Below are 13,496 nucleotides of genomic sequence, written 5' to 3'. Positions count from 1 at the left end.
TGGAGACGGGTGACAGTTCTCTCCTCTAACTGTGTGGGTGACCGAGTCACGCGTCGTGGGCCTTTTAAAGGAGATAGTCGTTTTGCTCAGGCCACGCAGATACGGGTGTGGGAGAGTCTGCTGCTATAGCTCTAGCCGTGTCCTCCAGAACCTGATGCTTCAGAGAGACGAGACACAAGATAAGTGAGTTGGATTTGAGAGTTAATTCCATCAGGCATTTATTTCCAGCTAAACTATTGAGGGCTGGTCACCTCGTTTTGTTTTTCCTTACTGAACATAAGGACAGCAACCCATGGAGTGTTCAAAATACCGGTGATTTCATCAATTCAACGAAAAGAAATCAGATTGTTAGTAATCCTATCTCTGCTACTATCTGTGTCTGCTTTCTTGGAAAAAAGCACCCAACCTTCTCTTTCTATTAGTGAAGTGAGGGAGCTGAACGTAGTCAACCTTTGCCAACACTTTTATATTTCTAAATCTTTTTTTTGGTAAGATATGATTTCATGAGATCCATTGTGAATTTTGAACACCCATTTTACCATTTATGCATGGTTTATAATGTGATTTTTAAGTAAAATGTTTTAAATTTTAAATCAGTATCATTATTAAAATTTTTGATTTCTAGGAATTATCACCATATTAAATTCTTTTATCTATTTAAGAAGTGATGCATGATGTTTAATTTTTTAAAAGTTTATGAGAAAAATATGATGTGTTGACTCATTTTTAAAATGTTACGTTGCATTTGATTTTGCAACAGCATTACCATAAATTATAGATTAAAACTTTTGTTACATGTTATAATATCAAAAGTAGATTTTCTTCTTTGGCATGATGTTTTAAATCTTCATTGCTTATTTAAATAATAAGATTTTATATATTTCTTGCATTTTCTTCCTAAGTGATTAAGTATAAGAGAAAATGTCAGGCTATTGTTTGTAAGCATTTCTTCTTGAATAACTTATTAAGGTTATAAATAGAATTTATTCTTAATTAGTGAAAAGTCTAATTGGATATGCCCATTATTGAATTTTCTATTTAATGATGATCTCTGAAGATCTAAAGAAAAGCTAAATGCTGTGTAAGAATTCTGACAAAATAGATGTAATTTATAGATCTAGTGAAAATTACCTCTAGGTGAATTTTATAGAACCATTATTTTGATGTTCCTTATTAACTCGTATATCAAAATCAGAGAAATTTTTATACACCCTGTCATTAATCAGTTGTCACTTATTGTGTATAATTTAAACCATATATGCCTAATAAAAACTATTTTAAGCAACATAAGAGTAAAAACTATGATCTTGGCTAAGCGATAAGTCCTCATAGTGACTGAGTCATGGGTGTGTATTTTGATCTTTGCTAACCAATGACACATACTCTCTTGATACATATTTCTCAGCTCTCAAATTCTGTTACAATGGGGAAATATTCAAAATTATTTCTATTGAGCGATATAAGATTAAAGTGGAAATAGAGCCCATCTACCTTTAAAGGCATGAACTCCCTACATCTTTGCAAACCTCCGGTAGAGAAGGAGGTATCCACCAAACATTGGAGACACTAGATGAGATCATTCTAGGGCTCCTTCCAGCTCTAGAAGTGCTCATGCCTCCATTTACACATTAATGCAGGTAATGTGCATACGTATATACACATCAGAGTAACTAATCGATTAAGTTACCAGTCCAAAGTTTCTAGGGGAAGAGATGGAGTTTCCTCTCACATTGATTGAATTGTGGTGACGGTGAAGCTCTTAGGGTGCTTCCAGTGATTAAGTAGATGTGAAAGATAGATTTACTAATCTAGAACTGAGAATGAACTCCATTGGGTTAAAAAGGTAAAAGAAACAAAGGAGTGAGATTCCTGAAATATTATGATGAAGTGTCAGACAGAGACAGGCTCGAACGTCGGCCCCATTCCTGGTTGCCCAGGCCTGGCCAAGTTATTTAAACTCGTTAGGTTTGTTCCCTCATCTGTAAAATGTGGATAATAATAGGTGTACAAAGTATGTAGAGTTGTTGTGAAGAGAAAATGAAATAATATACGTATAATACTTAGGACAGTACTTGAACACAGTAAATTTTCAATACATTTAACTATAACTATTGTTTCCTTGCCTGATGCCCCCCTAGGAAGCAATTTAAATGAACTTGTTGATGGATTTCTTTTCTTTCAGATTTCTGAGAGGAACTCCTACTTGCTAAGTGAAAATTTACCAAGTGCCAGCATTTCAGCCCAGCTATCTACTCACCAGATTCTTTTGGGTGCTACGTCAGTACAGTGAGTGCTGTCCCTTCGTTCTTGCTTTCTTTTATCATTAGAACCATTTACAGAAAATAATTTTCTGACATTATAGAGGTAAGTTGCCCATATTTCTGTCTGAAAGGAGATTTTATAAAGAACACAGTTTAAAATGCTTGTCAAGGTGTCTCTAATATTTCAATATCATTAACATTGGTTGTCTCCATCATCTCATTGGCCTGGGGGGGAACATTTCGAATAGGTATACCTAAATTTCTACTTAGGTAATCATTAATTACCTGGCTACTAGATTAGCCTTTTCTTCTCTTTCTCTGGCATTCTTTTTTCCCCTCTTTTTAATTATTTTTGGCCGTATTTATTGACATAGGTTGGATAGACACTAAAGAAAAAAGTGTAACTATGCAAAATGGAAGTTAATATTTACTGGTATCACCAGTGATGAAGGCACGTTTGATCCGAGAGATTAAAACTCCCGTGGACACACCTGGAGCCGCACGCTTAGGCCTGTGCAGGGACCGCAGCGCTTCCCTACTGCGCACGCGGGGGCGTTACGGGGACCCTGGAGCACAGCTCCCTGCACATGGAGGGCTGCATGTCTGAGTCTCTCATCATGCAAAACACTTAATGTTAAAAAAAAAAGTTTCTGGGAGTAAAACAGCAGATTAAAGCAATGCACACCCAAGTATAACTGACAAAACACATTGGCTTTGCTTTTGCTTGGGAGGCCTCCGGTCACTAAAAGCATTGGCAATTTGGGGAAGAGGAGAGTGGAGAACAGAGACCGGAGAGTCTGTGCTGGAAGAGCTGGAAGATAAGGGCTGGGCAGCCCCCCTGGTTGGTCAGATTATGGCGATTACACAGGACTTATTTGGACAGGTCTCAGCCTGTGTTGTAACAGCTGGCAACGATTTTGAAAATTTCCCTGAAAGTATGTATCTCAATTTTTTTTTCATTTCTCATGAATTTCAGATAATCAAAAGTTAGCAGTAGATGTTTTATATAAATCTATTTACTTTGCATAAATCTATTAAATCATCTGATAATTTCATTTGCTGAGGTTTAAAATGGCTTTATCCATAAATTTAAAATAGCAAATGCTATTGTAAATAATGTTGCAACGAGTATAGGAGCACATATATTTTTTTGAATTAGTGTTTTGGGTTTCTTCAGGTATATAGTTATTTACAATAGCCAAATTATGGAAGCAACCCAAGTGCCCATTAATAGATGAGTGGATAAAAAAGCTGTGGTACATATATACCATGGAATATTACTAGGCCATAAAAAGAATGAAACCTTGCCATTTGCAGCATCATGGATGGACCTAAAGGGTATACGCTAAATGAAATAAGTCAGTCAGAGAAAGACAAATGCCATATGATTTTATTTATATGTGGAATCTAAAGAATAAAATAAATGACAAACAAAACAGAAACAGACTCATAGATACAGAGAACAGACTGACGGCTGCCAGAGGAGAGGGGTGTTGGGACACTGGGTGAAAAGGAGAAGGGACTGAGAAGTACAGCTTGGTAGTTACAAACTAGTCATGGGACGTAAAGTCCAGCGTAGGGAATAGAGTCAATTATATTTTAATAACTATGTATAGTGTCATGTGGGTACTGGAAATATCAGGAGGAATACTTGGTAAAGTACATGATTTCTAACCACTATGCTGTACACCTGAAACTAACACAAAATAATATTAAATGTAAACTGTAATTGACAAAATTTTAAAATGTAAAAAAATAAATAAATCATTGATGAAGGGGGGGAAAAGCAATAGTTACAACAAAAAGAAACTATTAAACAGACACACACAAAATAAATAAAATTGCAAATGCCTATTTCTTTTCCTTAGATGTCAACCAAATGAAGATAAGTATTCTTTGAGAAGCTGCAGTTCTGATTTCGTTTTTGGAGAAAACATGATAGAAAGAGTGTTGGTAAGAGTTTTGCAAATGTTTCTTTTCTTATGTAGAGAGCTGTCACTTCAAATGTCTGAAGTCAAATTAATTAAAACAATGTTAAATTGGAGCATACTCTCTAACTCCTGGGTTCAAAGGCAGGTTTTCTTTCTTTAACTGGAAAGCTTCTCCTGGGAAGCTAGTTTTAGTTGTTAGAATAATAGACAGGAACCCACAGAGGAAGAGAATTGTATAATTATAACATTACTGATGAGAAATACTAAATAGTTCTTGACTTGTGTCAAACCAAAAGTACCCAAGGAAATCCCAGAATTATCTGCAATAGTTAGATAAGCTCCACTGATAATGATATTTTAATATAGTTTTCCAATAGCATTTTTTATAATAAGATGCATTTAAAATCATTTGCCAATTTTTCCTCATTAGCCACAGCCTTCCCCTTCAAGCTCTTACATTGGCAAGTGTTACTATAACCTTTTTGGGTCTAGCTTAAGAGGAAAATCACTTGCCTGGGGGAATCTACTTGCCAGGGGGAGACCCCTGAACTATTATTCCTGCCATCCTCTTGCATGAGGCCGTTGCTGCTCTGCCCGCCTTAGGGCATGTCTCTAAAACAGCTCTATCTATGCGGGGATCACGCAGCAAAGTGAAAGCTATGGAGCGAATGTGCCTGTGCTTGAACCTGGCCCATCACATCTTCCTACTCTTTCCAGCTTTTACCCAGACCGGAGTTTTGGCTAAGATAGGCCCAGGTGGCTAGCTTGCCTTATGGTCTATTAGTCATGCGAAGACCCCAAGGAGGCTGTAGAGATTTAAAAACCCATGACAGGGCTCAGATCAACAGAAGGACCACCTCACGAGGCCAGTTTATTCCAGGATTCTTAGGGCTCCTACAAATCAGTCACTTTTAAGATTTAGTTTATTCCACACCTGCCTCAGGCTAAACCCCGATTCTAAGAGTAGTAGCATAGTTTTTGAGTTTAGAGGCACCCTTCTGTCACTCCCAAAATGAAGTCCACCCCTGCAGCCCCAGAGCTGTTGACCCACCCTTTGCATCTGAACCAGAATGGACCAAATTCCAGAGTGAAGGTCAGGCAACATATTCAGGCACATTTACTCCATAACATTTATTCCTAAATGTGGCACCACATTTGTAAGATGTCACTGACAAAAATAAAATACTTTCTAAACCTTATAGGGTCAATCTTAACATTCAACTCAATGTAACAAATGTATTGTGTTGTTATGGCATATAAAGCATTGGCGTTAGTGTCAACTTTGCCTGCATATTAGACATCTGGTGAGCCTTTAAAGTATTTCTTATGCCTGGGCATCTCCCCAAACCAATTAGATCAGAATCTCTGTGGGCGAGGCCAGGTGTCAGGCGATTCTAATGTATAGCCAGGCTTGAAAACATACAAGCAAGTGGTTGTGCAAAGCTAAAGGAGACCCCAGGCTCTAGAGGTGCTTATAGTTTAGTAGAGAGAAACGGAGACCAGTACAGAGGAACTAATCGGGATCATAAATTTACTTTGAGAAGGCACTTGTGCACTTTCCTATGGCACTTCACTTTTGTTTTACAAAATAACCTGCACTTTCTGTCTCTTTAAGTTGATAGCACCCTACAGACAGGAGCAATGGAGATAACTTCTTTTTGTTCTCTAGTTAATCCTGTAATCCCTTGGCCCTGTGACTTGGGGGCCAGGGTATCCTCCTGACTGGTTAGCTGACCATGTGCTCTTAGAGTTAGTCATTAAGCTTTCTGCGCCCTAGTTTCTATTTTTAGTTTCTAATGAAAATAATTATACCCATCTCTACCAATTTTAACAGAATATCTTGATGTCCAGTTAAATAATGTGAAAGAATCTTGAGTTTATAAGGGAAATGATAGACACCTAAGTATCATTCCAGTTTTCCATGTCCTGCAGGGGGCTCAGTATCATAAGTGACAAGGCAACCACTCAGTCTTTTTCACACAGGCCTTGGTTACAACACACGTGCAAAGACCCACGTATGCAGCTTAAAAGTGATTGTTGGCAAAGCTGTCTTGGAGGAAAATTAAGATTGTTTCTATGATCTCTGAGACAGCTAGTGGGTTCTCTGGATAATTTTATTATTATTATTATTAGCATTTTAAAAAATGATCCCCCGAGGATATGTGTATTAATTTTAGAGAGAGAGGAAGGGAGAGACCCAGGTTCGAACCTGTAACCTAGGTATGTGTCCTGACTGGTAATTGAACCCGTAAACTTATGGTGCACAGGACAATGCTCTAACCAACTGAGCCACGTAGCCAAGGCTGTACACACACACACACACACACACACACGCATATGTGTATGTGTGTGCAGTGAATAAAAACTGAATTGCTGGGAATACTGAAGTACCTTGAAACAGGTAATAATAGTTGCAGCTCCTTGCAGGGATCAGGTTAGTCTGGTGTAGCATGGAGCTGCTGTTACCTCCGCCGGGGCCTCTAAACTGCCTCGCATTGTCTCGGGAACTAGATGCACTCAAGTAGGCTGGTGGTCACTGGGTTTTGGTTCCTGAGGTTCAGCACCAAGGTCCTCTAAGGACAGGGAGGAATTTCCTGCCCAGCATTAGGGAGCCCAAACCAAAACACAGCAGCTGGGTTTGTTTGCCCTTGTGTTAAAACAGAAGAACAAAGGTATTTTTTGGCTTACTGCAAATATATGAGGGTGAAATTAGTAATGCGTCTTTTTTCCCCCCCGCATAGGGTATGCAAAAACTCACCCAGCCTCAACTCGAGAATGATTCCTATGCCAAGGAGAAAACATTCAAATCCACTCTAAAATATCCTATCAACTCTCCAAACGCAAGTAAGAATTCTTTCATTTGTAAAACATTTGGTTCAACTAGTTTATTTCCTGATTTCCCATGTTATTTGTTTAATATCTATAAAATACGAAAACAATAGTCCCGTGTTTTAACATTTGTTGGTAAAGAATAAAGCATGTAAATATGGTTACATAATATAGAAGCTTTTTGAAATTTTTGACTTTATGATATGGGGAATCATTAAAGAGAGTTACCTAAACTCCAGAATGTTGGGGTTTTTTTGAAACACTCATTTTTGTTATAAAAAAGTGGAGGAGACATGTTTTATACTGCAACAAAGGATATCCAAAGTAGAGAAAATGGGGCCTTTCATGTATTTCCCCCCTATTTCCTCTTAGGAACAGACTCCATTAAAAATGTATCCCTAATTGAATCAGCTGCTGCTCTCTCTTCTAAATCATCACCAAAATGCTTGCTGAAGAAAATTGATGTGATAACAGGGGAGGAAGCAGAGTACAATGTGTTGAAGGTCTGTGTATCATGTATCGCTCTTTCTGGTAGCACTTACATACGTAGAACAAAGTTACCATCAGCAGGGACATCTTTTTGCAAAGGCAGAAATATAGTTTTCAAGAAAACTGAGCTGCTTAAATAAAAATGTTGGGCACTTCCAAAAATTAAACCAGCATTTTGTTGTATTCTTACATTTGTATGTGTGATTTGTAGGAAAATGGGTTGTTGGGTTTATAGCCATTCACATTAGTCCCTTAGGAAGAAGACAGCTCAGGACCCTTGCTTAATGGAACTTCGACCTATGTTTTATACTTTCCAACCTGCTTATATAATCAGTGCTACTATCATATGATTTAAAAATTCAGCTTACACTGAAGGTTTTAAAGTGCTGGTAAGATGAATTGATTATAGTTCAAGAGGGTACAATAATTTTGTTTTCCTTTTGAAAGTTTTTAAGGAACTTCTGAATTTCATAAAACCTAACACAGATGTAGTACACAGCAGTCTCACACACAGGATTTGAATGCTGAGCCTTCTAGGTATCAGTCCAGGCACATGAGGTGTAATTACTACAATGTAATTATTTTCAACAAGGCACGAATTTCCCTTTGTCTTTCTACGTCTGCTCTTCCTCCAGACTCTCACCTTTCCTCTTCTCTTCCCCCACAATCTACTAGTACATTTACTAAACAAGGGTGTCTCAGAGCATAACCTCAGATCGGACTAGCCCTAGACTTATAGAAGTAATCGCTAGGGTGAGACCCAGTCATGCTGTGTTTTTAACAAGCCATCTAGGTGATTCATGCACACAGCAATATGTGAGAATCACTGGTATTTTAAATTATAATAGAGTACTCTGGTATCACATCTTAGTTCTCATGCTAAATTCTTTAAAATATTTTAAGCACACAGATAGTTCCATGATTACTTTCAAATAAATCACATAGCCCAAATAACATTAAGTTTAATTTAAAAGTTGGTGTATATATAGAGAGATATATAGGGTGGGGCAGAAGTAGGTTTACAGTTATTCATATGGAAAATAATACAATAATTAAAAAGTAATAATGCAAGAATAAACTCTGTTTTGTGTACTCACAACTGTAAACCTACTTTTGCCACACCCTGTATTGTTAAGTGAAAAAGAAAGATACAGAAAGTAGTATGATATTCTACCATTTACAGAAGAAAGGGAACATATATATGTAAAGGGAACATATATATGTATATTCTACCATTTACAGAAGAAAGGGAACATATATATGTATCTGGAAAAATAAACACAGTATTAGCGACAGTGGTTACCCATTGCAGGGGGTAGAAAGTATAGATGGGAAGCCAGGGCCGGGGAGGGACTTCTCATGTTGTACATCTTGCTTTTTGATGTTTGAATATTTAAAACTTGTATGTTTTTATAAGTTAAATAATATTTAAAAGCTGATGTACAAAGTTTATTAACAAAGTTTATTAACAAAGTTTATTCTGGTAAAACATCAAACAAGTAAAAGTATAGAAAAGAATTTGAAAAAACTTTCCATATATTTGACATTTTAAAATACGGTCCTTCAGATCAACTGCAAGCTTTTTGTATTCAACAAAACAACACAGTCCTGGACTGAAAGGGGCCGAGGAGCTCTGAGGCTGAATGACACAGCCAGCGGCGACTGTGGAGCCTTCCAGTCAAGACTAGGTAAGGAATCCTTTTGTAAAGCAGGACGCTGTCTTGGGGTAAAATTGCCAACATAGGTGCATGTCATTTTCTGGAGATGTGTCACGAAATGTGTCAGTAAATCACACTGTTGAAAACAACATTGTTTCCAATGTGCTATAGGAGCTTCCTGGTGTCAGAGGACAGGGATTCCAGTTCTGGCTCCCTCATCGACTAAGTGGTGACCTTGGGCAAGTTACTTAACCCCCCTCTGCCTTAGTTGTATCATTTTAAAATGAGGATAATGGCCCTGGTTGTGGGTTTGATCCCTGGTCAGGGCACATACAAGAAGCAACCAATGAATGCATAAATAAGTGGAGCAACAAATCCCCCCCCTCCCCTTTTCCTTTCTCTCTCTAAAAATCAACAAATAAAACTTTAATAATATTCCATAACTTATTGAGTGATTGTGAGAATTCAGTGAGATAATGCATGTCAAGTACCCATGATAGAGCCCACCACATACCTAAATAGTAATCCATTATTACTTAAAAGAACAAGATACACATTATTTAAAAAGTGAAAACACTTTTTCTGAAAGAGAATATTTGCCCTATAATTTACTCTTGCCATTCCAAACACAGTGTGCAGGTTGGGAAGAAGGATCAGTTTCCAAGGAAATAAAGGTGTGTGGTTATTGAATCCTGTAGACGGAGTGATGGTTGGAACCTGGACTCAGTCAAACTGACAGACTCTGGAGGTTTTGGGCATCCAAAAGACACATTGGCCCTTGTTCAGAGGCCCAAACTAAAAGGGAGCCCAAGAGAGACCTGGGTGGGGTGGAAAGGTTTGGTTGACGGGTCAATATTAGGCCGTCAGAGCTGTGGAGGAGACCACAGGTAGAAGTTGGATCTAAGTGCATGCATGTTTGCTGAGTTTCAGGTATCAAGCTCAAGAAATGGGAAAGGAGTAGAATTCAGACTAAGAGAATAGAAGCAGTGTCTTCAGTTCTGTAATTGGCAAACAAGTTTCTAAGGAACCCAACCAAGTATTATTCCCAAGGCAGGTGCTGGTTGCTTTTCTGCTCTGGTTTAATTTCACTCCTTCCACCGCCTGCCAAAAAAGCCACAAAACAACTTTTATTTTTTATTATACAGGACATACATGTTCATTATAGAAGACAGAAAATATAGATCGACAAAAATAAAATAAAATCACTCATAGGCCTATCTTCCTGTGATAGCCTCTGTTAACAATATATTCTTCTAGACTGTTCTCTATGTACATAAATGCATACATATATTGAAAAATGTGTTTCATGGTGTTTATATTACAACTGGATTTCCTCTTTTTACATAGTATACCATGATCACCTTTCTACATCAATAATTCTTTTTCTTCAGTATTCTTAATGGGTTCATAATACCTTGAATAGCTGTACTATTATTTATTTAACTCCATTTCCGAAAGCTTAAAGTTTTTATTTCAGTTTTCTCTGTTTAAAACAATTTTTGAATAAATTCATCAGAACACTGGATCCTCAAAAGAGTTCTACAATTTTAATCATTTTTAATGGTATAATAAAAAATATAATTCCAGCATTTTAACCAAAAACAGAAAAATCCTTTAACACAATAAAGCTTAATTTGAAAACCAAGTTATAATCTAGTCAAACTTAATAGTGAAAATACAATCTGAAAAATAAGGACAAGATATTTTACTTTGCTTTCAACAATGGGAAATTTCCCTGGAAGGCTAAGAAAGCAACTGTTCTGTAGACTGATATATTCGCCTTCGTATTTCAGTTATGCGCAATCAAGGCAGCCTGAGGCTGATTCTCAATAGCAAACTCTGGGCTCAAATGGAGATTCAAAGGGCCAACCACCAAAATTTACGAATAACAGCTACTGATTTAGAAGACTACAGCATCAGAGTGTTTTTAATTCAGGTAAGAAATTTCAGTGATAGAGAATTACCCACCCTACTAGATTTAAAGATCTCTGTAATTACTAATTTGTGAGGTTTTCCCCCCCATTTTATTATGATAACCTGTATTATTGGAAAAGAATGAGCCATTCATTTTGGTTGTTTACGGTCTAATATAAGACCTACATTTTACATGAAATTTAGAAATTAACACCAAAATCTGTAATAATCCGTTGGTACCTGTTCCAAGACATTTTTATTGATATATGCCATTGAACCTCTACATTTTCCTTTACTATTGAAATTATGTCAACAATCTTACTAAGTTAAAAAAGGGACTATTGTCAAGATTGCAGAATCCATAGACTGACGGCTGAAATTGAGAAGGCTTTGAGATCACTGGAAAGGAATGGAAAAACACAGGGCTAGCAAGATAATCAGTCCAACAGCAAATTCCAATTCTGAACATGAGTCAGTCACCAAGGTAACAGGATGGGAGCACAGCTTCAGCTGTTTCCTGCAACAGGAATGCTTGACCTTAAATAGAAGATATCCAGGCACAAGAGACAGAGCTGGAAGGAATCAGGTCAGAACAAAGGCTGGGTCTCCCCTGTGGGCTGAGACCGGGAAGACTGAAGAAAACTGAATACCCAAGTGACTCCGGCAGAAGCAACAATACAACCGAACTGGCTTCCACAGAGTAATGGGGGGGGGGGGGGGAGAGTGGCACGTCTCCATTGATGAAAAGCCAAAGTTATTATTAATTACCAGTAAGTGCACTGTTAGGTGTAAGTGATGTCGAGTATTAAGATGCTGGAGTAAGATGATGCCCAAACCCTGTTTACCGTTTAGGGAGGTGATAGTCTGGCAGGCCAGGTCACCTGGCTTTCAGTGGGTCAAGGAGCCTGCCTGAGACTCTCAACTAGGATTAAATCCTGCTGCTCAGTATCAGACCCACGCTGTCGTTTTAAGTTGTAGGATATTTTTTAGAGATAAGCAAACAAAATGCAAGTAAAAATCACCCCAAGTCCCACTCCCAGAGATGGTCACTATTAATAGTTTGGCCTGTGCCATACTGTACACACTGTATGACCTTCAAGCAAGTTATTCATCCTTCCTTAACCTGATTTTACTCATCTGCTAAATGAAGATAATAGTAATATACTTTATAAAGTGGTCGAGATGATTAGGTAGCTAATATTTAATTGTAAAATACATATATGTAACCTTTTCACTTATTAATGAAAATGAATGTTTTTGTGTCATTAAATAGTAGTTTATTCTTCAAAAATTCTTTTAACAGGTGAAAAGAATTTGTATTATGCACCATAATTTATTTCATTAATCCTACTTCGTTAAATACTTAAGTAATCTATTGTGTTTCATTATTATAAATTCTTTAAGGAGGCTGCAAGAAACTCTCCGTGTACGAACATGTTAATTTTCTTGGGAAAAAGTTTTGACTTGTCTTGATAAATTTCTCTCCAGAACGACTGAACCAACTTTCATTCTCACCAGCAATTTCTTATGGTACTTCCTCAGGATTATAATTTTTTAAGCATTTCAAATTTGTTATTCAAAAAATATATCATGTTATTTTATTTTTAACCTTTTGTTCTGAATTTCTTAAATGAAAACATCTGAATGAATTCGTCAAAAGGAAATAAATATGTTGAGTAGTGAAAGGCATTTAAAATTTAATGTAGGAAACTCAAGGAAGCAGAATAGCATTTATATTTCAATTACAAATACTCTTTCAATGTTTGTTATTAATTAGCTTACTAAAGAAAAATTACAACTGTGCACATGATATAAATTAAATTAGTCAACAAATATTTACTCAACAACTACTCTGGAATATTGAAGGCAATATGAGAAACAAAAAATATTTTATTGCATTTATATGTATTTAAGGCAACTTAAGAAAATGCAAATGAAAAAAATACACTTTTAGACCCTTCTCCCAAGAGTTAGCATTTAGTTGGTAGTTGGTTCAACCCTCAGTTCTGGGTCTTAAAATGTTTGATAACTCTGTGGAGGGTTAGCAATGAGAAAAAATTTTCCAGATTTTCTTTGAAATTGTGAAAAGATATAAAAATATAAACTACTGCCATGTTACCTTAAATAATACTAAGTTAGGTGACAAAAACCTAACAAACAAATTGGCCATCCAATTTGCCAACTAGCTGTGTAAATTCAGACAAGTCATTGCACCCTCTGAGCCATAATCTCATCAGTAAGGGAAGAGGGAAATAAGAGTATGTAGAACACTTGTGTATGTGCTTTTGTTAATATTAATGGAATAAATAATCACTGTTTTATTGTAAAAATTGGGTAAAAGTATAACAGTAAATGTTATACAACTGGTATTGTTAGCATCATTTTTATATTAATAGCACCCATAAAAATAGCAT

General features: G+C 36.8%; 1 protein-coding gene across 2 annotated transcripts in view; it reads left to right on the top strand.

Annotated features, from left to right (window-relative positions):
* The window catches only part of RANBP3L (RAN binding protein 3 like), a 179,585-nt gene that overhangs the window by 163,058 nt on the left and 3,031 nt on the right, over positions 1 to 13,496 (top strand). For both annotated transcript variants that reach the window (XM_081132549.1, XM_081132550.1), the window contains 6 exons: positions 2,183 to 2,286; positions 4,130 to 4,214; positions 6,934 to 7,036; positions 7,394 to 7,524; positions 9,078 to 9,198; positions 10,962 to 11,104. In XM_081132549.1, coding sequence (XP_080988675.1) covers positions 2,183 to 2,286; positions 4,130 to 4,214; positions 6,934 to 7,036; positions 7,394 to 7,524; positions 9,078 to 9,198; positions 10,962 to 11,104 — 687 coding nt within the window. The remainder of the gene's footprint in view (positions 1 to 2,182; positions 2,287 to 4,129; positions 4,215 to 6,933; positions 7,037 to 7,393; positions 7,525 to 9,077; positions 9,199 to 10,961; positions 11,105 to 13,496) is intronic.

This window comes from Miniopterus schreibersii (genome assembly GCF_964146895.1).
Source record: "Miniopterus schreibersii genome assembly, chromosome: 3".
In the NCBI taxonomy this organism is placed as follows: Eukaryota; Metazoa; Chordata; class Mammalia; order Chiroptera; family Miniopteridae; genus Miniopterus; species Miniopterus schreibersii.
The sequence above is the reverse complement of the archived record's forward strand: the minus strand, read 5'-3'. Positions and strand labels throughout refer to the sequence as shown.